Source organism: Alosa sapidissima, chromosome 10 (assembly GCF_018492685.1).
Source record: "Alosa sapidissima isolate fAloSap1 chromosome 10, fAloSap1.pri, whole genome shotgun sequence".
NCBI classification, from domain to species: Eukaryota; Metazoa; Chordata; class Actinopteri; order Clupeiformes; family Clupeidae; genus Alosa; species Alosa sapidissima.
Window position 1 is genome coordinate 36,163,648 of NC_055966.1, and position 25,999 is coordinate 36,189,646.

General features: G+C 44.4%; 2 protein-coding genes across 2 annotated transcripts in view; both read left to right on the forward strand.

Annotated features, from left to right (window-relative positions):
* The first annotated feature begins 4,491 nt into the window (after window positions 1-4,491).
* LOC121720570 (RIIa domain-containing protein 1-like) lies at window positions 4,492-6,229 on the forward strand. Its single transcript, XM_042106829.1, has 4 exons — window positions 4,492-4,616; window positions 5,275-5,351; window positions 5,560-5,606; window positions 6,132-6,229. Exons 1-4 carry the CDS (start codon window positions 4,536-4,538, stop codon window positions 6,194-6,196), a joined length of 270 nt encoding a protein of 89 aa, XP_041962763.1. The 5' UTR covers window positions 4,492-4,535; the 3' UTR covers window positions 6,197-6,229.
* Window positions 6,230-9,673: 3,444 nt separating this feature from the next.
* Window positions 9,674-25,999, forward strand: part of otoa (otoancorin) — a 27,531-nt gene continuing 11,205 nt past the window's right edge. Inside the window, 18 exon segments of the mRNA XM_042105893.1 lie at window positions 9,674-9,756; window positions 10,907-11,005; window positions 11,108-11,211; window positions 11,920-11,941; window positions 12,093-12,132; window positions 12,222-12,384; window positions 12,917-12,985; window positions 13,172-13,362; window positions 15,763-15,992; window positions 17,722-17,846; window positions 19,136-19,278; window positions 19,759-19,870; window positions 21,037-21,261; window positions 22,769-22,936; window positions 23,253-23,393; window positions 24,049-24,104; window positions 24,872-24,992; window positions 25,127-25,245. Coding sequence (XP_041961827.1) covers window positions 10,945-11,005; window positions 11,108-11,211; window positions 11,920-11,941; window positions 12,093-12,132; window positions 12,222-12,384; window positions 12,917-12,985; window positions 13,172-13,362; window positions 15,763-15,992; window positions 17,722-17,846; window positions 19,136-19,278; window positions 19,759-19,870; window positions 21,037-21,261; window positions 22,769-22,936; window positions 23,253-23,393; window positions 24,049-24,104; window positions 24,872-24,992; window positions 25,127-25,245 — 2,090 coding nt within the window. The 5' untranslated portion in view covers window positions 9,674-9,756; window positions 10,907-10,944.

Here is a 25,999-nt window from a genome sequence, read left to right on the forward strand (position 1 = left end):
TTACCAAGGTGTCACACAAGAAACATTTCATGATGGATAAAAGCAAAAAGCTCAAACAGTTCTGGAAGTAATCTGGAACTAAAGATCAGGATTCACAAGAGGGACCCCTGGAATCTGTTTAGAACAATGGACCAAAATCACACCTGATACTGCGACTAATAAGTTTTGTCATACAGGAAATGTCTTGAAGCTGTCTTTACAAACAAAGGCTTTTCCACAAAGTATTGAAGAAATTTCAGTAGGCACGTTCAATACTTTTTTTCCTGTGTCATTCCACTTTAATACACAAAACTCTTATGTTTGGATTTTTTATATGTGTGTTAATATAATGTGTGGTGAAAATTTTGAATAGACTCACTGGAAGTTTAGGCTAATTACTGGGGAAAAAAAAAAAAAAAAAAAAAGCGTTCAATACTTATTTCCGCCATATATTTATTTTACCTGAATATTTTAACTTCCAAATTAAATGTAAAAATGAATGTCAGACGAAATGTAAAGTTTGACTGACTGGATTTTGTATAACGTTACAAAACATAGTGAAAACTGTCTAAGGTCACTCTCACTCTCCCTTGCTAAAGAGCTAAATGGTTTAGTCCGCCTGCACGATTCATAAGGTAGTCTCTTTTGTTTATTTAGTTGAGCATTGCTAGTAGTGGACCGCTAATTGTTGTGCTGCTGGTGCAATGTGTTTCTCGCCAAGAAAGCAAAGTCAGGTTACTAAAAACAAAGGCCAAAACAGGAAAAAGAGAGACATCAAAATGAGGGGAAACAACTGCTAATAAACTTCTTTCCATAGAAAGGTGAGCACAAACGTCAAAACATGAAATCCCATGGTGTTTGCTTGAATATCTCCGCAATCATTGGTGCTAAAACGAACTGAGACAACCCATTGGAATAGCGAAAAATACACTTTTATAGGTTAGGCTAATCTGATTCATCTCGTGATCCAGCTCCATCACTTTCAGAAAGACTGCATGGCGCCAGATTGATTCATGTCCTGTTGTAGGCTACAGTACATGCTGATCATTATCACTAGGCTAGTGGTTGGGCGCGATTTTTTTTTTCTCTCCCTTTCTGTTTTCGTTAGTCTTTTTTTAGTTTTTTTTTTACTCAAGTAACGGATGGGATTTTTGATGTAGCGAAGTACAATACTTCACTCAAAAAGTAATCAAGTAAAATTTAAAATACCGATTTTATAAACTACTTAAAAAATACAAAATACACAGAAAAACTACTCAATACAGTAACGTGAGTAAATGTATTTAGTTACTTTCCACCTCTGCCCGCCTCAATATATATTCTTGCTGAGTGTCCAGAGCAAAAAGTGAGTTATCTATTAATTTAATCTAGGCTATATTCTCAATGCACAAAACACAAAACAAGCATTCACTCATCTAACTATTCATGACTTCTTCATTTGTTTTTCTTGGTAGATCTTTTACAAGGAAACTTGTGTCTGTAAGTGACAATTCATTATTTCGTATAGGCCTAGTTTTATCTGTTTGTGTGTGTGTGTGTGTGTGTGATAGGACAGGTAAAGCAGTAACGTTTTCAGCTTAGCACTTGGCATTATCATCTCTGCATTTGTTATTCGTGTTATTAGTGTCTGGTTTCTGTCCACACAGGCGTAAATACTACTGAAGGAGGCCCAACTAACTTTCTGACGCTTCCTCCATTGACTGGTGAGTCCTCAGGCCTAACGTTAACGTTACAACAGTTAACACGCAACAGATGGGGGGGCAGTTAAAAAAAAACTCCTTATCGTTACCTCCAAGGACGTTTTCGATGCAGTTTGGGTTTTTGAGCATTAAATCAACTATTTGGCTTGATGTAGCCAATGTGTGCTGTTGTATTAAGAGTGTTGAGTTAACGTTATACAGTTGAGCTAACCTACCCGGAATAAGAGTGCCATGCCTGGCAGTTTGTGATTGACAATCACGGGGTTGAAACATTTTACCTGGTATTTTAAACAACAGTATACAGTAAGAGTTCCTTAGTCTTTCATTACTCACAACATATAAATCACCTTTAAAACTCACCAGACTCCGCTCCGCCTTAACAATCTTTGACTCCACGACACACAGGACTTCCGTGGAACCAAAACCTAAAACAAAGTCGTTTACATAGGATGGGCTCCCTCTAGTGGAGGATTTATTGCACTGATTCTTGATTCGTCGAGAAACTTGGTTCACCTGCTCAAAAAAAAAAAAAAAAACGTTTTCTCACATCAGCAACATTCGTTTTAACAAAAGCAGCTGGAAGACTGCAGGCCCTTGCACACACACACACATACATAATCCCACAAACAGACACACAAACACACACACACACACACACACACACACACACACACACACACACACACACGACAGGACATAGAATGAAAGAGAGAGAAAGACAGGACCAAACTGGACAGGGCCAGACAGCTGGAGCGCGTCCTGTCTGATCGTTCCATAATAATTTATTTGTCCTACATTATGTTTTGGTCAAAATATTGTTGCCTATAACCTATAACAGCTCTTATTTTGTACAGAACAACAATAAAAACATTTTTTTCAGTGTAATGACTAAGCCATCTCTCCTTTCATAGGACTTGAGGCTCCAAGTGAAATCTCTGGTCTTCATGATAGGCATCATTTTATCACTGGTGCTACAATCATCTTGGGAGCAACCTTCAGTCTTATCTTCATACTGAGGTATGTGTTTCACATTCAATATAAACTTCTAGAGATTCTAGTGACAGTGCATTTAAGCCATGCAAGTAACACAGTGTTGAATCTGTGTTTTACCACAGGAAGTTGTGGGTGTGGTGGAGCAGCGCTACATCACCAACTGACAATCGTTCAACCAGGGTTTGATTTCCGCTGTTGCGAGTCCATGCCATCGATAAAAGTATCTGCTAAATATCAGTCAGTTAAGTTGCCTACTGCATCATGAAGGATATATCTCCAGGCTCATCTACAAGCTCCACTGCTGACATGTCATGATCCTTCTTTGCTGCATACCAGTGTGCTGCCACTGGGTTGTGGGTGACTGTGGAGTTGACTTTGGGTGCTGGCCAATGCGGGAAACTGTGCACTGCATGGACCACCGTTACATTGTAATAACTTGAATAACTTGGACTTCACTGGACCACTGTTACATTGTAATAACTTGGACCTACAAGCCTGTCCACTAGGTGGAGATACTGGCCAGCAGTTCCTTGATCTCCAGATGTCCTACTGCATGCTGGTATAACTACAGTATGGACTTAGTATGAGCATATAGACATTTGGCCAACATGCTCATCTAAAGAGACATAACAATGACATGTGGGGAGACACAGTTAATTTTAGATGTCAGATAAGAAAGAAAACAGAAGTTCTTTTATATTGAAGTTGTAAGACGTTGCTGACGAGTCTCGAAATGCCTTTTCAATATGCTGCAAACTACTAAGCACTCTCACTCTTTAGTCTTTTCTCTGTCTCATGGCAAAGGATTCTGTCTTACATTAACATATTCATTTAGCAGAGGCTTCTATCCAAAACGACTTACATAGCCTATGTCATTATATTACAAGGGCCATTGTCCCCGGAGCAACTTGGGGTTAAGTGCCTTTCTCATGGGCACAACGGTGGAAGCCAGGAATTGAACCCACAAATTTTCAGGCTACTACATGCTAGCCCAGCTTGATTGTAGCATTTCTCTCATTTCAGTTCAGTTCTTGATTGTAGCATTTCTCTCATTTCAGTTCTAAGCTTGAGTAATAACAGATAGCCTCTCTCAGTGTCTGGTTTCTGTCTGCTTCTGTATGAATGTTTTAATTAAATGGTAGCTAGGGCCACTAGCCACAGCTTATTAATGCTCTTATGTATTTTTCTTTTGTGTATAATGTAGTCATAGCCTATGTTGTTATTTATAGCCTATGTTGTGTAGTAGCCTAGGTCTCGATTGTTGTAGGCCATTGTTGCAAATGCAACAACTCCCATGGAGGGTAGGCTATATAGCCTAATACTACTGTGAGACATTAGCTCATGTTGAGTCACACATTGTGTGGTGCAACCGCTTGTTAATTTATGTTCATATAGACATATAGTCATAAGACTATAGAAATATACAACACAACTACCTCTATTTTTTTTTATATATATATATGTCCTATATTTCTATTTTGATACATACATGTTCTATATTTCAGTCTTGCACTTTAATTTAATGTTTATTGTCTATGGCTATGTCCATAGTATGTCTATGTCTGTATTTAAAGCATGTCTATGTCTGCATGGGAAAGTAAGAAACGAAATTTCAATTCTTTGTATGACCAGTGCATGTAAAGAAATTGACAATAAAAGCCGACTTGACTTGACTTGACTTGATATGCTACTCCATTCCATTTTTTGCACATGTATCTTTAATGCAAATAAATCTTAGGCCTACTACTTTTGACAAAGTCTGTTTCTTTGCATTGCCGACGCTCGAAAATGGGCGGGGTTACGGCTTGTTGCCTCGCAACAACATTGCTGTTTACAACAGGTGCATGTGTTTGTCCTGGAGTAATGGCTGAGTCAAGCTTCTTGGAGAATCTCGATATTGATGCACTGAGTCCAGAGCAGCAAGAAAAACTCCGGCAATTCAAGGTACAATGCCAAACGAACGGCCGTTAAGCCTACTAGCATCACTTAGTTAGTGTATTTCGACTGGTCCTTTTTTTTTTAAATCTAGCTTCTAGATGCTATCATATGCACGTTAGCTAATTTCCCTCAAGGCTAAGCATAGGCTAACTGTTACACTGATTGGCATTTGCAGACAGCATGCTCGGCTCACGGAGCATCTTCATCGTCATGCATCAATTAGCGAGATAACTCCTTTAAAAAATCCTCATGAGCGAGGAGATGTAGGCTACTGTATGGGAGAGAGGTAACGTAACATTATCGGAAGAACAGCACACCACCTAGCGGATAAGTACCTTAGGTTAGGCCCATAGACGGCAAATGTTAGTGTGTCTCTCGAAACTCACCTTTCAGCCTGAGTGAACCTTTTCAGTGATGAGGTTCCGAGTCCTAGACTCCTAGTACAAGTTTGGCCACTTAGGACCTGATTGTAAGTGATATTTTATGGTGAGGACTGTTTTGTATTGTTTGTTTGATGTTAACTGAAAACAACCCTCCCAATTTAGCTACCAATATAGTCATTTTAGCTATAGTTGGCTGGTTCAATGGTCACGATGGGTAAAGGTAATTATAAATATCTAAATCACGCATGTGTTTAATGAATTCACGTCTGTATTCCTGCCAGATACAGACGCGAATCGCGAATGAGAAATATTTGAGAACACATCCAGAGGTGGAAGTCTTGCTGAGTCACTTTTTGCGGTTGGTAACGTTATCATCTTAGTTTAAAACATTTAGCCTGACTCTATATGTAGTAGGTTAATGATAGTCTACCACTTTGCCAGCTTTTTATATATGGATTTATAGTGTTGATGGTGTCTAAAAATCCATTTATGTGGCATAAATGATAAAATACAGTAATAATACATAGATAATACTTTTTTTTTGCTTTTTTTGGTCTCTTATTTAGGGATGTATTTTTGAAAAGACCTGTGGACATTCGCGAGTTTGCTGCAGGTTGGTCACCTTCACCTCAATCTACTGGGACCCACAAAAGCCACTTTCTCTCTTATCCTTCCTTTTATCTGTACTATTATGTATGTCCAAATGTTGCGTTCACAAAACGCTTCTGAAACCTACAGACCTTAATATTGAGACGGCCAATAATAATAATAATGTTGATGATTATGGTGATTCTGGCCGGGCAAGACCATTGAACTTATCCCATCTCCACCCATATGGCAACCCAGGCTATACCATATCAACCCAGGCTATACCATATAAGTTACACATGTCCAACCCAGGCTATACCATATATGTTACACATGTCCAACCCAGGCTATACCATATAAGTTACACATGTCCAAACTTGCCTTATAAACCAGTCATTTATGCCTACTGTATAGGCTGTTATGTTGAAGCTTTGGAAACCGATATTTACTAGGGATAGGAATTGATAGTCAAATTCCTGTTGGTTTAGGAGGTCCAGGAAGGAAGCCTATACCTCACTGATACTCACTGGTTTTCTTTTGTCTTTCACAGAACATTTCACAGATCCAGACCTTTCTCAGAAAATTCAGTCTGAACTGCAGCATGATGACAAATGAAACATCTCAATAAAGTATTTAAAATATCCTGAACATCTGTAATATCTTTGTGTGTGAACCACGCGGCTGCTTTACACTGTATGTCATTCTGTTCGGTCATTAAAGACAGGTTACTTAATTGGCCCTATTAGATAATTATGCCAATTGAAACTGTGATAGTCTCAGGGGAAATAGCAGGTTGGAGCTTGTTTGTCTGACTGGAGTGTACGCTGCAGGTATCACCTTGCTCTCCAGGATGCTGGCCATATGACACTGATTTTCCCTTTTAAAGCTGCTTCAGGCTAGGTTCACACGTGACGTCTTTTTTGACAAGAAAAGTAGACTGTTTAAAAAAGAGCCCGGGACTTTTTTGAAAACATGGTCTACTTCATATAAAATATATGATTAAAGGGAATTAACAGGATTATAATGATAAAAATGCCAAGTATGAATGTAGCCTAACTTCTGCTGGTGCTCCACAGCGTAAGAGACCGCCCTTTACCATGTGTTTTCATGCCACAGCGTACAGTAAGAGACCGCCCTTTACCGTGTGTTATCATGTGACTTTTACTGTTCAATCATTTCCCAAGGATGCCCATCTCTTTTGCTAAAGACAAAAAGACAGACTGTAGATATTTCAGGTTTTTTATATTTGTTTTAAAGCCTTTTAAGGAATATGGCTTTAAAACAAATATAAAAAACTGAAATATCTACAGTCTGCGATTCCAATACACTTTTTGCGATATTCCATGAATCACTCCTCACTGTCCTGTGGCTAACCATTCAGGTTTTATGAGTGGGCTAAAAAGAAAAAGAATAATTGTTTGTACACAATCCTGTTAATGGGAAATACACATAGTGGCTTGAACCAAGCCGTAAACAATCCTAGCCAATCCTAGCCTTCAGGAGCATGGAAAGGAGGGGTGTATTTTGATTAGATGTTTTGCACAAATGTATTTTAATTAAATGTCAGACTAATTCACAGTCTCTACCTACTTCAATTTCTATATTCTAAATGTGTTGCTTAGCTACCTACTTCAATTGCTAAACGAGTGTTGCTTAGAGTAACTGTACGTTGATGACTTAATTAATTACATCCCTTGAGTAATGGCCAAAATGGGTTTTCCTTTCAGTGAAATTAAAATGGTTTAAAGGTTAATTGGCCAAAAGGTCACCAGTCCTCTTCAGTGGGGTGTAGTAACTCCACAGGGATCGTATCCCTTTAGGTAGGGCTAATCAAAGCTCAATAGGTTGATTAAGCTGATGTGTTTTACATCTCGTACCCTTTGGATACATTGAAGAGTTATGTTAACACTATGTACAGTATGCTATTTTTATTTATTTGGATTTGGATAAATAATAATAATAATAATAATCTTTATTTATATAGCACTTTTCAAAACAAAGTTACTATGTGCTGTACAATATCAACATAAATGAAAATGCAAATAAGACGTAATAATATAACAATCAAATAATATATACTAATTCAATTAGAACTTAACATAAATTTGAAAAAGGAAAATAAACTTACACTGAAATAAAACTTGACACTGAAATAAAAACTTAACACTGAAATAAAACTTAATAAACTTAACACAAAATGAAGTATATTACTTAAACAAAACTAAGGAAGGCTTGCTTGTAAAGATGAGTTTTAAGGAGGGATTTAAAAGAGCATACTGACTTGGCTGACCTGATTTCATCAGGCAGGTCATTCCAGAGCCTAGGTGCCCTGACACTAAATGCTCTCTCCCCTTTAGTTTTGAGATTGACCTTAGGAATAGTTAGGAAACCACTACCAGATGATCTTAAAGTACGCACAGGTGTATAAGGTACTAGGAGATCTGTAGTTGGGAGACAGGCCATGTAGAGCTTTAAAAGTAATCAAAAGAATCTTAAAATCAATTCTAAAGCTTACTGGGAGCCAGTGCAGTGAGGCTAAAACAGGAGTAATGTGATTACAGTACTTTGTCTTAGTAAGAAGCCGGGCAGCTGAATTCTGAACAGTTTGAAGTCTCTTTATAGATTTTTGGTTCAGACAAGAAAAAAGACTATTGCAGTAATCCAGGCCTGAAGAAATAAATGCATGTATGGTCTCAGTGTCTTTAAAAGTTAAGATGGAACTAATCTTGGAAATATTTCTGAGGTGATAGAAACAAGACTGTATGAGCTTTGTGATGTGACGTTCAAAGCTTAAATTACTGTCAAACCAGACACCAAGATTCTTTGCAACAGGTTTTACACAGTCTAAAAATTGAAAGGGACCTAAGGATGGTATCATTTGTTTCACTATGTGCTGGGATCCAATGATGAGGACTTCTGTTTTGTCAGAATTCAACTGGAGGAAATTGTTTGACATCCAGTTTTTTATGTCACAAAAACATTCATTTAAGGAATTCAGCATACTAGGATCAGAGGAACTAATGGGCAGGTACAGCTGTGTATCATCAGCACAGAAGTGGAAGGAGACACAGTGTTTCTGGATAATGTGCCCAAGAGGAAGCATGTATAAACAAAATAAGATTGGTCCTAAAACTGACCCTTGAGGTACCCCATACTTGACAGGAGAAAATGAAGATGTGTAACTGTTTGCAGAAACACAAATAGGCACAGCTTGTGGTTTTGCACTGAAATTCGCTTAATTCAGATATATGGCTATCCTATCTGTTGTAAATGGAATGCTACACAGTGTGATTTTGAGTGTTCCAGATGGAAAATAGAGGTTAAACTGTACTACACACTACACAACTGTACATGAGTTTTTACATTTTAGTTACCACCAGGCCCATTGATTGATGGCCTACCAATTGATTTACTAATTGTACTGTTTTCCCCGTTTTTGCATGTCATTCTGACTAATGCCAGTGAGGGTTGCTATATTACCATGGCTCCATGTGATCATGCAAGCAATATTCAAACCAATATTTTACATGTCATTTAGATGGGGCAGCCGTGGCCTACTGGTTAGCGCTTTGGACTTGTAACCAAAGAGTTGCCGGTTTGAACCCCGACCAGTAGGAACGGCTGAAGTGCCCTTGAGCAAGGCACCTAACCCCTCACTGCTCCCCGAGCGCTGCTGTTGTTGCAGGCAGCTCTCTGCGTCGGGATTAGTGTGTGCTTCACCTCACTGTGTGTTCACTGTGTGCTGAGTGTGTTTCACTAATTCACAGATTGGGATAAATGCAGAGACCAGATTTCCCTCACGGGATCAAAAGAGTACTTACTTATACAGTACTTTATACTACAGTAGATGTCAGTAACTTTGAGATCAGAAAGGTCACAATCTGAAGACCATGTTCCTCACTTTGACCCATATACCTGTTCTGTCACACCTGTTCTACCCAACCCATTCAGAGGGAGTGCGAGAGAGAGAGAGAGTGAGGGAGGGAGGGAGAGAAAGACATTGGAAGAGACATGCACACTCATCCTCTCACTCCTCTATTCACCTGCGGAGGCTCTCACTCACTCCTCTATTCACCTGCGGAGGCTCTCACTCACTCACTCCTCTATTCACCTGCGGAGGCGCGAGGCTCTCACTCACTCACTCACTCACTCACTCCTTGGACCCACAGCAAAAGGTGAGTCTCCTCTGCTTCACTAGAGAAGATGGAAACTAAATGAATGAAGTGCTAAGTGCAAATATCCACATTTGAGCTCTTTTAAATACCTTGACAAATGTGAATTTAAGCCACATTTGTGGAATTTGACTTTTTTTCCTTTAAATGCATTAGTGAATATTAACAGTGTGTTTATTGTCTTGCATATACTGTAGTATAGTGATCACTTAAGCACTTACTAGTTTGAAGACTAAAGTATGAAATGCTGTCGTAATTAAGAAGTACTGTACATAAAAGGTTATGAGACCATCATTGCTGTAGCTAATCGTATGAAGAGACGGTAATGTTCATATGAAAGCTACAGAAGCAGTATGACAGCTGATATGTGACGTGTTCACTGGGAAAGTAAACAATCTCTTCATGTTTGTAATAGAGCTGATTTGTACGGTGTACTTTTATGGTGAGCAAACCATGGTAACAAAAGGACGGGGATGTCCGAGAGATCAGAACGAGATGACCATGCCACCCACAAAAGAAAAAGACAAACATAAGAAGACACAGAGAGAGAGAGGGAGAGAGAAATGCTTTGAGGCTTGTATGAAAGACTGTTTTTCTCGGTCTGCTCTCACTGGCTCCCACGGGAGGGCTCCCAGCTGATGGGTTGCCAGGCAGCCGGCGCCCCAACGTCCCAAGCTCTCCAAGCTGCATATGGGAGACAGGATGGGGCAGCTTTTAGCCTCAGTCCACATGGAGACCAGTACCATGGCGACAGCGGAACCATTCTGACAGGGTTTTATGTTGCAACTTTGACATGATGCATGAAACAAGTACCTAAAAGCATTTAGGCGTGGTTTAACCACCTCCTCTTCATTAAAAGCCCCATGGAAAGCAGTGTGTGTGTTTGTGTGTGTGTGGGTGTGGGTAAGCGATGGGGTTTAGCCATTAAAAGCCCCATGGAAAGCAGGTGCCTCTAATGCTTTCCTTACACCTATCTGAGCCACTCCCAAACAGAACCACTCCTACTGCTGGGGTGATAGCTGGCTGAATTACATAGCGTAGTGACAGAATAAACGTACAGGCTTGTGTTAGGTTGATAAACCGATAATAGAGGGTCTGTTTGGTATTGTAATCCTGGCGATTCTGATACTAAGTCCAAACAATGTTTGTCTAGGTCCCACTCTGAATACTGAGGGGAGGTTGGAATACGCGATGCAAACTCTGAGGGGAAAAGCTCTGGTCTTTCTCCTTTTGGCTGACTTGGCCATCGCAGGTACACAAGATACAGATTTCCCATAACACACCTCCACTGTACTTGTGCTTTGTGTGAAGATGATGATGTGTGTTTGTGTATGTTCATGCCCTCGCTCCGCAGTCATGTCACAGGAAATGATGGGCAACGTGATGTCCGAGGGCAACGCCACCATGATGGGCATTCCACGCATGACCCCAGAGTTCAAGGAGATGGCCAAGAAACTGGTACGCTGTCAAATCAACTCTTAAAGCGATACTCCACCATGTGGGGAAATACACTCATTTTCCACCTAAAAGTGCTACTGTCAGACTCAGAGAACGGCTGGATGAACTGGGGAAAAGGTAAAACTCAATTGTTTAACTAAAGGGGAGGTGGAAAATGAGTGTATTTCTCCAAATGGTGGAATATCCCTTTAAAGAGTTCATTTTAGCACTATTTCTGAGTTTATATATTCTAGGTCCCATTTGATTAAGTGCTAAAACGTCTCTGACAATAGTTGAGTGTGTAGTGGTTACTTTCTTCAGATGAAAAGGGGGTGATTTAACACTTAAAGTATTAAAATAAATCTAAAGTAATATACCAGAAAATGACCTTCCCATTTTACAGTTGTGATTTTATGGTCTACCTTTTTGACCATATCCATTCACTTGAATCATGAGCTCCCTAAAGTCTGTGTGTAATTGAGAGGCATCTCTGACCAGGGATACACACAGCAGTGATTAGCAGTGCTATCAGACTAATTGAGATAATTGGGAACGAGGGCAGCTCGGATCATTACTCCTCCTTGTCCCCCTGTCCTAATTAACCTGTCCAGGGTAATGAGGAGCCATGGGGCAGCCAGTGAAGTGTGTGGTGACCACTGCTTTTGTCCTCTTCTCTTCTGTTCTCTCCTGCTCTTCTCTTTTTCTTTTCTCTTCTCTCTTTCTTAATAGATGCTTAAGTGCTCTAAAATGGGTGAGAAAATACTGTCTACACACACACATACACACACACACACACACACACACACACACACACACACACACATTCTAGCACGTTCAAACACACAATCAAATTTTATTTTGTATCACATTGTATTTATTTTTTTACAAAATCCTTACTGCAGGACACCAGCCACCAGCTATGCCAGAGCCGGCATACAACAGGTACTTCACCGCACTTCCAGTTTACAGTTTTGCATGCCCATGACTGTCCATCTTTTTCTTATTCACTGGTTCTTTCATTCTGTCCTCAGCTCTGTGGAAGAGGAGGAGATGATGCCGCAGAACCCTTTCTCTCTCTTCTCCTCTCTCCTGTCCTCCCTCTCCTCTAGTCCTCCTTTTCCCACTCTTACTTCCTCACGATCGGCAAGTCTGTCCAACAGCTCAGTGGACAGGCCTGACATGGAAGCGGACTGGGTAAATGGCACTCTCTTTCTCTCTTTCTTTCTCTCTCTCTCTCACACACACACACACACACACACACACACACACACACACACACACATATACTGTATGTACATACACACATATACACACGCTGTACGCACACACACATGCACTTACGGACACATACGCATGTACACATGCACACACACACACGCACGCACGCACGCACAATTGACTGGCATTTAGTAGACACTTTTATCCAAAGTGACACAGACTTGCAATGGCAGGTTCAGGAATTGAACTGGCGGCAACCGATTGTCAGGCGATGACATTGCCGCTGCTCCACCACACCCGTTATACACACACACACACACACACACACACACACACACATGTTGTGTGAGCAGTATCTCTTATGCAAAATAGTCATTATAGAGAGATGGAGGGTTCTTTTGTGCTAAATCAGTTATGATACATAACCTCAATAGCAATCCACAGACAATAGTTCCCAGTGGATCATCACCATCACTAGAGGCTCACGTCATCTGTTTCATGTCCTCAGAATGTCACTGAGCAGCTGTTGAACGTCACCACTCTGCCCGAGATGATCGACATCATGAAGAACTCTACAGTCAGTAGCTACGCCCCATCCACCTCATTCAGTTGTGTGTCTGTTACTTTCGTGCCTCTCCCTCCGAGACCTTCTCTAACGGATACATGTCCATTCCTCCTCCCAATCTTTCCATCCCTCTCTCTCTCTCTCCATCTTGAATCCATCTATCTGTCTATCTTCTCCTCGGTCCGGGTCGGCCTCCAGGAGCAGCCGCGCTGTTTCATGCAAACGTTCATCTCTCCAGTGGCCTGGTCAGCCGTCATCCAGAATGGCCAGTGGGTCCCGATAGAGGACCTGTCCAAGCTGCTGTGGGCGGCCAAGCCCTACCTGGAGAACATGCCCCCCCACTACATACACCTGCCCCCGAGCCCAGACCAGCTCCATATGGCTGAGATGTAAGTGTGTGTGTGTGTGTGTGTGTGTGTGTGTGTGTGTGTGTGTGTGTGTGTGTGTGTGTGTGTGTGTGTGCGTGTGTGTTAGTGTGTGTGTGTGTGTGTGTGCGTGTGTGTGCGTGTGTGTGTGTCTGTAGGTGTGTGTGTGTATGTGTGCGTGTGTGTTTGTGTGTGTGTGTGTGTGTGTCTGTTTGTGTGTGTGTGTGTGTGTGTGTGTGTGTGTGTATGTGTGTGTGTGTGTGTGTGCGTGTGTGTTAGTGTGTGTGTGTGTGTGTGTGCGTGTGTGTGCGTGTGTGTGTGTCTGTAGGTGTGTGTGTGTATGTGTGCGTGTGTGTTTGTGTGTGTGTGTGTGTGTGTCTGTTTGTGTGTGTGTGTGTGTGTGTGTGTGTGTTATTTGATCGGTGGTGTTCATCAAGGGAAATAGACAGCCAGGAAAAGTTACGAGCACTGATTTTAGTTGAAGAGTTTAAAAACTGCTTGCCTGATGCTGTAGCTACGTAAGGTCATAAAGTCGAGTCTCTGCAAGAAGCTGCTGTCTTAGCGGACGAATTTGTACTTACACACAGGGTATTTTCCGAAGACGGGCAAAGGCCTAGGTCTCAGTTCATTCATACAGGAGTCCAGTCTACCAGTCACTCAGAGCAGGCATGTTTCTATTGTAAGAGGCCTGGGCACTTAGTGGCAGTGTCCAGTGCTGATGGAGAAACAAGCTGCGAAAGGCGTTGGGCTGATTACAGCGGAGTTAAATTCTGCGTTGCCCTGCCCTGAGTTATCGAGCGCGGTGAAGACTGGCTATGAACCATTTATTAGCGATGGTTTTGTGTCGTTGCCTGGTGACCAACACCTCACTCCAATACGCATCCTGCGTGACACTGGTGCTGCGCAATCGTTCATCTTGCACAGTGTTCTACCTTTGTCTCGAACAATGAAAACTGGCGAGAATGTGTTGGTCCGTGGCTTCGAGATGGGCTTTACTGTCGTTCCACTCCATCGCATTGATTTAAAATCCAGTGTGATTACCGGCAGCGTTGCTGTTGGAGTTTGTCAATCGTTGCCCATTCCTGGCATTTCATTTATACTGGGCAATGATTTAGCTGGCGGCAATGTGTGGAATCGTGTGGGTTCTAAAGTTCTCCATCGGGTGGTTGCTGTGCCTGGCCAGCAGACCATAGGCACTTGGAGAAGAATCCCAAAGGTATACCTTCCCGCGCTGCTACATGCTCTGTGTCTAAAGTGAATTTGAATCTCATCTTCCCGGGGAAGGGAGAAAGCTCGTCCTCTCTCGTTCATTTCAATTTTTGTGATTCTTTTTCTAAGTTTCAGAAATCTTGCCAGCGCTTATCCACAGATCGACACTTTAAAGAGGGTGATAAAGTGTGTGGCCAACTTCCTTTCCCTGCCCGTTTCAATGGTCCGTATGTGGTAAAGCGCAGACCATTTGAACCTGCATGAAGGTGCTTGAAAGCATCTGATGCATGGAGCTTGATCTTGCAGCCTTTTAACATCAAAATCAAGCTGGTGCTGATAGTTACGTTATTTAATAGTACCTTAGTCGATGTTTTCATGTCTGCGGTTACTTTGTAACTGTTTTGTCATGTGTTTTTATTTGTTTGTTTTGTGTGTCTTGTGTGTTTGTTCATGTTTCAGATTACAGCCTTTCTGTACATTTCTGTCTTGGAAAGTGTGTTGCACGCATCACTGTCCTCTGTTCTTTATTGCATTGTTATGGAAACTGGAGTCGCCATTTTGGTATGGGGGTGTTACGTCCCTCCTCTACCTTTGGTGGTGCTGTTTCCTTCACTGTTGCTGTCTCCTTAATTGTGTGCATTTTGGTATGGGGGTGTTATGTCCCTCCTCTACCTTTGGTGGTGCTGTTTCCTTCACTGTTGCTGTCTCCTTAATTGTATGCAGGTGTGACCTGTTAGGAGTGGGCGCAGCCACCCCTTTAAATATCTGTGGAGCTGTGCAGTCGACAAGACTTGTGTTCCGCTACACGCCTATTGTTGGTCTTCCTGTGTTGGTCCTATTCTGTTATAGTTAAAATCCCTTTTTCTGTCTTTTTTTTTTGTTGTAATTTACCCCATTGTTTAAATAAACCCCTAGACAAAACGAGCCCAATTGACATTTTTGTCATTCTATGTTGTGGCCAGTGCGCCTGGTCATAACAGTGTGTGTGTGCGTGTGTGTCTGTTTGTGGGATTATGTGTGTGTGTGTGTGTGTGTGTGTGTGTGTGTGTGTGTGTGTTATGTGAATGTAAACATATGTGTGCGAATGTGTATCTCCCTCCCTCTCATTCTCTCTTTCTGTTTGTCTCTCTCCCTCTTCCCCTCTCCTTCCCTTTCTCCCTCCCTCCATCCCTCTCTCTCTCCATCTCTCTCCCTCTCTCTCTCTCTGTCTCTTAGGATGAAGATGTTTAGTGAAGTGTTTAGCTCTCTGTCAGAGGAGCAGAGGGACCAGATCAGAGAATGGGTGAAAGCCAGTGTGCTGGAGAATGAGTTCAACTGCACTCACAGCAGCCCTGCCCAGAGACCCAAACGCCCACACCCCTGGAGCATGGGAGCCAAACCAACACCAGGTGGGCCTGGAGCACTGGGAGCGCTTCTGCACGACCCAAACTCCCTCTTGGACTCAGGTAAAGCCTCACGCCCACCCTCTGTGGTGCTGGCCAGTAAGAGTTCACTTGCCTTTGACCACTGCCCTCTACATCAAACATAGACATAAACAGCAAATGTATTCAGTTACATCATTTGTAATTAAAAAGGCATTTCAGTCATTAAAAAGGCTGTACACACAGAGATGTTTTTTGGTGAGAACTTTCTCTTGCTGATTTGTATTCACAGAGTGAAAAAAAGTGACAAATATGTACCATTGTGTTGTAATTCGTGAATATGAATTAACCCATTTCCCTGTTTGATCTAGAAGGAGCAAAAAAAGAGAGAGGGAAAAGGCAAATTGGGAGAGAGGTAGAGAAAGAAGTGGTAGAGGAGAAAGGACCGAGAGAAGGAGGAAGGAGTCAGGGGATGGCGGCCATTAATGGGGTCACAACAGAAGAGCCCAGAGAAAGGGCTAGTAGGAGCACTAGATCTTCCCAAGAAGTGAAAGAACAATGGAGTGATCATATGAAAGAAGAGGAAGTGGAGGATGACAGGAAAGAAAAGAAGCAGCCTGGAATAGGTAAAGAGGGGGAGGAGGAGAAGATTATGAGCTCAGGAGACGGAGAAGAAATGGAACCAACAGGAAAGAAAGAGCCAAGTGGGGGCGGAGCCAAGAAACAGGAAGTCAGTGCGCAGACAGGAAGTCAGGAATCAGACACCTGGGCAGAAGATGCCGATGCTCCAGGCATCAGAGAGAGGGAGAAGGATGGAGAGAGAAAAGAGGAGACAGAGGGAGGAGAGGAGAGATGGAGGGATAAAGAGAAAGAGAAGGGAAGGCCTGAAGGGAAAGTAGCAGACAAAGAGAAAGAGGAGGGGAGGATGAGTGTCAAACAAGAGGAAGAGGGAGAAAGAGAGGATGAAGAGAGTCAGAGGATGGAGGAGAAAGGAGGAGGAGTGGGGGGGTGGGGGAAGCGTGAGAAGTCTAGAAAAAACAGTACGGAGTCCGAGAGCGGAGGGATGATGGAAACACATGGGGAGGACAAAGAGAAGAAGAGCTGGCCAGAGAGTGACCAGTCGCCAAGCCGACGGAGGGAGGAGAAAGAAGTGAGGAAAGAAAAGGAGGGAGGAGGAGAGAAGAGTTTGCCGACAGACAGTAACCAGTCAGGGATCGGAGAGAGGGGGGAGAAAGAACAGAGCAAAGAGGAAAAGAGGGAAGGAGGGAAGAGATGGGAGGATGACAAAAAAGAGAAGAGGGGGCCAGAAGAAGAAGACGGAGAGAGTAAGTTATGTGCCGAGGGAGGAGAGGAGAGGAGGATGAATAGTCTCCGTCTATTCATTGGACAGTCCACGTGTTTGTGTTTGTGTCTGTTTAGGTGTGTTTGAGTGTGTACATGCCTTGGCATGCAGAAGTCCTTTACATGCAGACATGCATCCATGTGTGTGTGTGTGTGTGTGTCTGCATGTCTGTGTGATGTGTGTCTGAGTGTGATTTCATGTTCAACTCATCTCTAAGTATGCACTGTATGTGAACATGTATGTCCATGTGATTGTGAGGCTTTAAGTTCATTCACAGGTGTACAGTATGAACAGTGTGTGTGTGTGTGTGTGTGTGTGTGTGTGTGTGTGTGTGTGTGTGTGTGTGTTTCTGTGTCTCTCAGATGTCAGGTGGTGACTGAGTGAGTGTAAGAGTGTGTGTGTGTGTGTGTGTGTGTGTGTGTGTGTGTGTGTGTGTGTGTGTGTGTTAAAAGCTGTTGCATTTTGTTTCAGGAGGTCCGAATCGTGTCCGTTGCCCCCAGAGGCAGCCCTGGCTGAACATCAAGGTGCTGAGGATCATGGGACGCTTCCTGTCCCGTCTGCCTCCACAGGAAGTGAAGACTATCCCGTCAGAAGAGGTGAGCGCTCACCAGACAGTCAAACTATGCCGCCACCAGTCTTCCTTGACAATATTTTGATTGATGAATTATGGTGGGTGGTTTATAATTGGATTTGGATTTTTATCAATGATTTAATATTTATCATATATTCTTATATTTACCCAAAGTCTCGACATGTTTTATAGCTTAAAAGGAACTGAAACACATAAGCAGGTAGTATGTCCAGCCTAATTAATGTAGCATCACATAAGGCACCCTTAACTAATTAATGTAGCATCACATAAGGCCTTAACTAATTAATGTAGCATCACATAAGGCCCCCTTAACTAATTAATGTAGCATCACATAAGGCCTTAACTAATTAATGTAGCATCACATAAGGCCCCCTTAACTAATTAATGTAGCATCACATAAGGCCGTAACTAATTAATGTAGCATCACATAAGGCCCCCTTAACTAATTAATGTAGCATAAGGCACCCTTAACTAATTAATGTAGCATCACATAAGCAGGTAGTATGTCCAGCCTAATTAATGTAGCATCACATAAGGCCTTAACTAATTAATGTAGCATCACATAAGGCACCCTTAACTAATTAATGTAGCATCACATAAGCAGGTAGTATGTCCAGCCTAATTAATGTAGCATCACATAAGGCCTTAACTAATTAATGTAGCATCACATAAGGCCTTAACTAATTAATGTAGCATCACATAAGGCACCCTTAACTAATTAATGTAGCATCACATAAGGCACCCTTAACTAATTAACGTAGCATCACATAAGGCACCCTTAACTAATTAATGTAGCATCACATAACAATATTTGCTGTTGGTCTTTGGCAACAAAGTATATCCATAACTCCAATATGAGATCTGAGGAATGCACAGCAGGACAGGACAGCAATCTGTAGAAGTATGTAGGGGGGTGGGGGAGGAATGCACAGCAGGACAGGACAGCAATCTGTAGAAGTATGTAGGGGGGTGGGGGGTCCCTACCCTGCTAGGTCAGTAATCGCCTACAGAGAGCCGCTCAGATAATGGCCATCAAAATGATTTTGGAAAACTTACGTTAAGGTCAACTTAAGGGTGCATTTAACTTCAGATACAGTAGGACATAGGCCTATAATTGAGTAAGCTCTGTGCTAGAAAATGCGTTTTAAAATAAAATGTATATAAGTTACTTATAATAAAATGTACTTACTTTATACGGTGGTCAGTTGACTACCAGTGGAAGATAGTAGGCATTTGCAAGAAGAGCATTTCAACTGTGTTCTTTTTCTGCCGATCCCTCTGTCTCTCTGCCAGCTCTGCCAGTTCTTTCGGAGCCAAAGCGTCTCTCACTCCTTCCAGAGGGTGGGGGCCATCAAGGCCTCTTTGGGCAGGACTCTCATGAGCAGACTCAAAACATGCTTCTCAAGCACACAGGAACTCCTGCAACATACTGCAAGGTACACCTCTGCTCTTGGTCATTAACAGTGTGTGTGTGTGTGTGTGTGTGTGTGTGTGTGTGTGTGTGTGCGCGCGCGCGCATTCATGTAGGTCTGTGGTATTATGGAATAATGGTGTAAGGAATGCTTTTATTTTGAAGCAACTGGAGGTGACATCAGTACCGGGGTTATGGGTAAAGGGAAGCTTTGTTCATGCACTGGGTTTCGGCTGCTGTACTGAGTTGCTAAATAAAGACAGACTCAGAGTACGTCGTTATACGAACTTCTTTATAGGAATAACTCTACAGGTCCACCTGTGGATTTGTTTGCACTGTATGTAGGTGTAGGTGTGTGTGTGTGTGTGTGTGTGTGTGTGTGTGTGTGTGTGTGTGTGTGTGTGTCTGTATGTATCAAATGATGATGCTGACGTATTTATGTTAACACATTTATGAGTGCTGAAGTTCCATCTTGTCTTTGACCTTTGACCCCGGTGTGGTTCAGCTTGGGTTCGCTGGCCTGCTTCTATGATGGTGGGGTGTCGTCTCTGAACAAGACCATGAGCAAGGGTCTACTGTCTCAGCTGGAGGAGTGCCAGAATTCAGCCAGCAAAAAGGTGAACATGCACACTCACCCACGCACCCACGCACGCACGCACGCACGCACGCACGCAATCACACACATGCGTGCACACTCACCCACGCACGCACGCACGCACGCAATCACACACATGCGTGCACACTCACCCACGCATGCACGCACGCAATCACACACATGCGTGCACACTCACCCATGCACGCACACAATCACACACACACATGCAGACTCACCTACGCACGTGCACAATCACACACACACGTGCAGACTCACACACACACATGCAAACTCACCTACGCACGTGCACAATCACACACACACGTGCAGACTCACACACACACATGCACACTCACCCACGCACGTGCACACTCACCGACGCACGCACGCAATCACACACACACATGCAGACTCACCCCTGCACACACTCACACACACACATGCAGACTCACACACACACATGCAGACTCACCCACGCACGCACGTGCACACTCACACACACACACACACACACACTCACACACACACGTGCACACTCACCCTCGCACACACACACTCACACACACACATGCACACTCACCCACACACACACATGCACACTCACACACACACATGCACACTCACCCACACACACACATGCACACTCACGCACGCACGTGCACACTCACACACACACACGCACACACTCACACACACACATGCACACTCACACACACACACACACCCCAACACACACACGTGCACACTCACACACACACTCACACACCCTCTCTCTCATTCTCTTTCTCTTCTCCTCCCTCTCTCTCCTCATCCTCTCTCTCTCTCTCTCTCTCCTCATCCTCTCTTTCCTTTCCCCCTCTCCTCTCCTCCCTCTCTCTCTCTCCTCATCCTCCCTCTCTCTCCTCATCCTCTCTCTCCACATCCTCCCTCTCCTCTCCTCCTCCCTCTCTCTCCTCATCCTCTCTCTCCTCTCCTCCCTCTCCTCTCCTCCCTCTCTCTCCTCCTCCCTCTCTCCACATCCTCCCTCTCCTCTCCTCCCTCTCCTCTGTCTCCTCTCCTCCCTCTCCTCTCCTCTGTCTCCTCTCTCCTCCCTCTCCTCTCCTCTCCTCTCTCCTCCCTCTCTCCTCTCCTCTCTCCTCCCTCTCCTCTCCTCTCCTCTCTCCTCCCTCTCTCTCCTCCTCTCCACAGCTGAAGAGGCAGCTTGTGAGTAAGCTCTTCTCCTCGGCCGACGCGTTCCCAGACCCTGAGCTCCTGGAGTCTCTGGGCTCGGCTGTGTCCGCACTTCCCCTCTCCAGACTGACCCGCTTCTCAGCCCAGGCTCTGGCCAGCACCCTGCCCAGCCTCAGCAGAACCCCGTGGAGCGCTGCCCAGGCCAAAAACCCTGGCCAAGGCCCTGCTGAAGACCCAGGTGAGGCTAGTGCAAGGGAGAGATGGAGGGAGTATCAGACTATAGGTTTTAGATAGATAGATAAATAGATAGATAGATAGATAGATAGATAGATAGATAGATAGATACTTTATTGATCCCTAGTTTTAACATGAAACTATTCATTCATAATACATTATTGAGATTTAATTGTAAATTGAATGAGGTTATAGTTTGTTACTTTACTTTGTGAGACATATACTAATTTGAATACATCAGGAACGTCCACATCTGCATAAGGTTTTATATAACCTATGCAAAGATTGAGCTGGAAGGGATTTACATATTCAAATAAACACTCGAAGTTCCTGACCTTGTGTCTGACCTTGTCCTGTGCTTGTTTATGCAAAACTAATGATACAATCACAATCACAAACAGCCTCTATTCCTCCTCTTGTCCTCTATTCCTCCTCCTGTCCTCTATTCCTCCTCTTGTCCTCTATTCCTCCTCTTGTCCTCTCATCTCCCCTCCCTCCTGTCCTCTATTCCTCCTCCTGTCCTCTATTCCTCCTCCTGTCCTCTATTCCTCCTCCTGTCCTCTATTCCTCCTCCTGTCCTCTATTCCTCCTCCTGTCCTCTCATCTCCCCTCCCTCCTGTCCTCTATTCCTCCTCTTGTCCTCTCATCTCCCCACCCCTCCCTCCTGTCCTCTATTCCTCCTCCTGTCCTCTCATCTCCCCTCCCTCCTGTCCTCTATTCCTCCTCCTGTCCTCTATTCCTCCTCCTGTCCTCTCATCTCCCCTCCCTCCTGTCCTCTATTCCTCCTCCTGTCCTCTATTCCTCTTCTTGTCCTCTCATCTCCCCTCCCTCCTGTCCTCTATTCCTCCTCCTGTCCTCTATTCCTCCTCCTGTCCTCTCATCTCCCCTCCCTCCTGTCCTCTATTCCTCCTCCTGTCCTCTATTCCTCTTCTTGTCCTCTCATCTCCCCTCCCTCCTGTCCTCTATTCCTCCTCCTGTCCTCTATTCCTCCTCCTGTCCTCTCATCTCCCCTCCCTCCTGTCCTCTATTCCTCCTCCTGTCCTCTATTCCTCTTCTTGTCCTCTCATCTCCCCTCCCTCCTGTCCTCTATTCCTCCTCCTGTCCTCTATTCCTCCTCCTGTCCTCTATTCCTCCTCCTGTCCTCTCATCTCCCCTCCCTCCTGTCCTCTATTCCTCCTCCTGTCCTCTCATCTCCCCTCCCTCCTGTCCTCTATTCCTCCTCCTGTCCTCTATTCCTCCCTCGTTTGTTTCTCTTCCACTTTTAATTTCTCTTTTCTCTCACTCTTTGCCTTTTCTCCTCTCTCCTTCCCTCTCTCTTTCCCCCTCTCTTTCTCTCCTCTCTTCCTTTCCCTCTCTATTTTCCCTTTCTATCCCTTCTCCCTCTATTGCTCGCCTCTTCGTTCTTCTCTTCCTACCGGCCTCTCTCTCTCCTATTCTCTCTCTCTCTCTCTTTCTCTCTCTCTCTCTCTCTCTCTCTCTCTCTCTCTCTCTCTCCACCCCTCTGCTGCTGTATCAGATCTCCAGCTCTGTGCTGCTGTCTCTGGGGACGGTGGCGCGTGGTGTGGCCAGCTCTGAGCTCCAGACCCTGCCTGGCGAGGAGCTCCTGAGGGGGGAGGAGAGGGAGCGGCTGGAGAGGGTCAGCCAGATGATGTCCACTCTGCAGAGGAAGGCGCTACTGAAGGGGGTGAGATGGACCGTGGACATTGGACAAGGGGCTATCTGAAACATTGCATTCAACTCAATGAAAAACACAACATCTACCCATCGCTAGAGTACCCAGGGCATGGCCACCTCCTCGCTATACTATAGTGATCCTCTCACTCAACCCAGTCAAGAGATAGCAGTTATTCATTCACTTCATTCCCCACCACCTCCTAATGAGTGATTATAACAGTGACAGTCTGATAAGCCCCTTGTGTTTCTCGGGAGTTACAGGGACACATATAGTAGCTGTGGTGTTAACTTTGCTTTCTGCTGCCCCCTGCTGGCTGTGTGTGTAGATGCGCAGCTCTGTGAACGTGTCGGCGCTGGTTCTGAGCGTCCCCGCGCCGCTGCTGTCCAGCCTGTCCCTGAGCACCCTGGGCCGGGCCAGGCTCACCTCCATAGAGCAGCTGGAGGGACGCAAGTGGACACGTGCACAGGTACGCCACAGAGCCCAGGTGCACAGGTACGCCACAGAGCCCAGGTGCACAGGTACGCCACAGAGCCCAGGTGCACAGGTACGCCACAGAGCCCAGGTGCACAGGTACGCCACAGAGCCCAGGTGCACAGGTACGCCACAGAGCCCAGGTGCACAGGTACGCCACAGAGCCCATGTAGTGCGATTAAGCTCAGGTGTGCTAGAATACAGGTGAAGTGCACAGTATTCTATACAGGTGTAATGGTCATCTTATTTTTAGAAGTGTGCAGTATTCTATACAGGTGTAATGGTCATCTTATTTTTAGAAGTGCACAGTATTCTATACAGGTGTAATGGTCATCTTATTTTTAGAAGTGTGCAGTATTCTATACAGGTGTAATGGTCATCTTATTTTTAGAAGTGCACAGTATTCTATACAGGTGTAATGGTCATCTTATTTTTAGAAGTGTGCAGTATTCTATACAGGTGTAATGGTCATCTTATTTTTAGAAGTGTGCAGTATTCTATACAGATGTAATGGTCATCTTATTCTTCTTTATTGAATTCGTGTTTATTGTTCACATCTGAACATTTAGAGAAAATGTTTTATGACTCCTGTGTAATGCCCCCCCCCTTCCTGTGTAATGCCCCCCCCTCCCCCCAATGCCTCTCTGCAGTCCGCTTTCCTGCTGAAGAAGATTGTGGGTCGGAAACTGAAGCATCAGCATTTAAGGTACACTAGTCCTGCATGGACCATGATCTACTCACTGATGTTCACACTAGTCCTGCATGGACCATGATCTACTCACTGATGTTCACACTAGTCCTGCATGGACCATGATCTACTCACTGATGTTCACACTAGTCCTGCATGGACCATGATCTACTCACTGATGTTCACACTAGTCCTGCATGGACCATGATCTACTCACTGATGTTCACACTAGTCCTGCATGGACCATGATCTACTCACTGATGTTCACACTAGTCCTGCATGGACCATGATCTACTCACTGATGTTCACACTAGTCCTGCATGGACCATGATCTACTCACTGATGTTCACACTAGTCCTGCATGGACCATGATCTACTCACTGATGTTCACACTAGTCCTGCATGGACCATGATCTACTCACTGATGTTCACACTTGCTGTTTTCATTGTCACTGACCAAACTGGGTCAACCCATGAGTCGACACTTCACCCCACGCTAGTGTGAGCACCACACATTAGTTTCATTTTATAGTTTAGTATTCTGTCAAGAGACACATATCTGTATACAGTCTCCATGTGTAGATTTGTTATAGAATAGATGGATATCTGTCTATTACAGTCTCCATGTGTAGATATGCCATAAAATAGACTGTCTCCATGTGTAGATATGCCATAGAATAGACTGTCTCTATGTGTAGATATGCCATAGAATAGATTAATTGGTGAATACAAGGTCCTGGTAACTGTCAGCACTTCCTGTAAACTGACGAATTGTCTCTGAGCAGGATGCTTGGTCAGGCTATACAGGGCGTGACCTGTGAGATGATTGACAGCCTGATCCAAAACGAGACCATGGAAAGCGTGGAGGCCCTCTCTCAGTCCTCTGGCTGGCTGGACAAAACACAGGTGGGCATGTCACAGCCCTCACACTACGCTCCGTCTTCTAACGCCCACACAGTCCCCTGTGTCATGCCCTGCCCTGCCAACGCCCACACAGTCCCCTGTGTCATGCCCTGCCAACCGGCTTCTTCTGCTCTCAGATCGGCTGTGCTGCACGTCAGCTGTTCCATACGCTGGAGCAGAACAGGACAGACTACTTCAGCAGCATCACCAAGGAGGAGCTGCAGAGCATCCCAGCAACCGTGCTCATTCACCTGCCGTGAGTCCCACTACTCACACTAGCTGGGCTGGGCTGGGCTGGGCTGGGCTGGGCTGGGTTGTGCTGGGTTGTGCTGGGCTAGGCTGGGCTGGGCTGGGCTGGGTTGTGCTGGGTTGTGCTGGGCTAGGCTGGGCTGGGCTGGGTTGTGCTGGGCTGGGTTGTTCTGGGCTGGGCTGGGCTGGGTTGTGCTGGGCTGGGCTGGGATGGGTTGTGCTGGGCTAGGCTGGGCTGGGCTGGGCTGGGCTGGGTTGGGCTGGGTTGTGCTGGGCTAGGCTGGGCTGGGCTGGGCTGGGTTTCTCATTTTAGTAGTCATATACATATAGTCAGCATTGTTGTATGAAACATTTCCAAATACATTCCCCATTATCAATTCCATCATCCTAGCCATGAGAAGGAAATATATTTGCGTCCGGACATTTTATCAAATGGCATGCGGCCGGGCGGATTTCCGTGCAGGGGGTCTTGGTGTACATCGGCTGTGGCTGCAAATCTACAACTTTCATTACCATGATAATCATTAACTTTCATTACCATATGATGATCATTAACTTTCATTACCATATGATGATCATTAAAGAAGCCCTATGCAGGTCTGGTTATTCCTTCGCTGTTTCTGGGTTTTCGCCTGATTTGAGCTCGCATTTTTCACGACATAGCTCCCCCTGCAGCTTCGGTAGCAAGTGACTGCTGCGCTAAACCCCCACTAGCTAGCGAGCTAGCCATCAATAAACCAAGCTAAACACATACAGGGCTC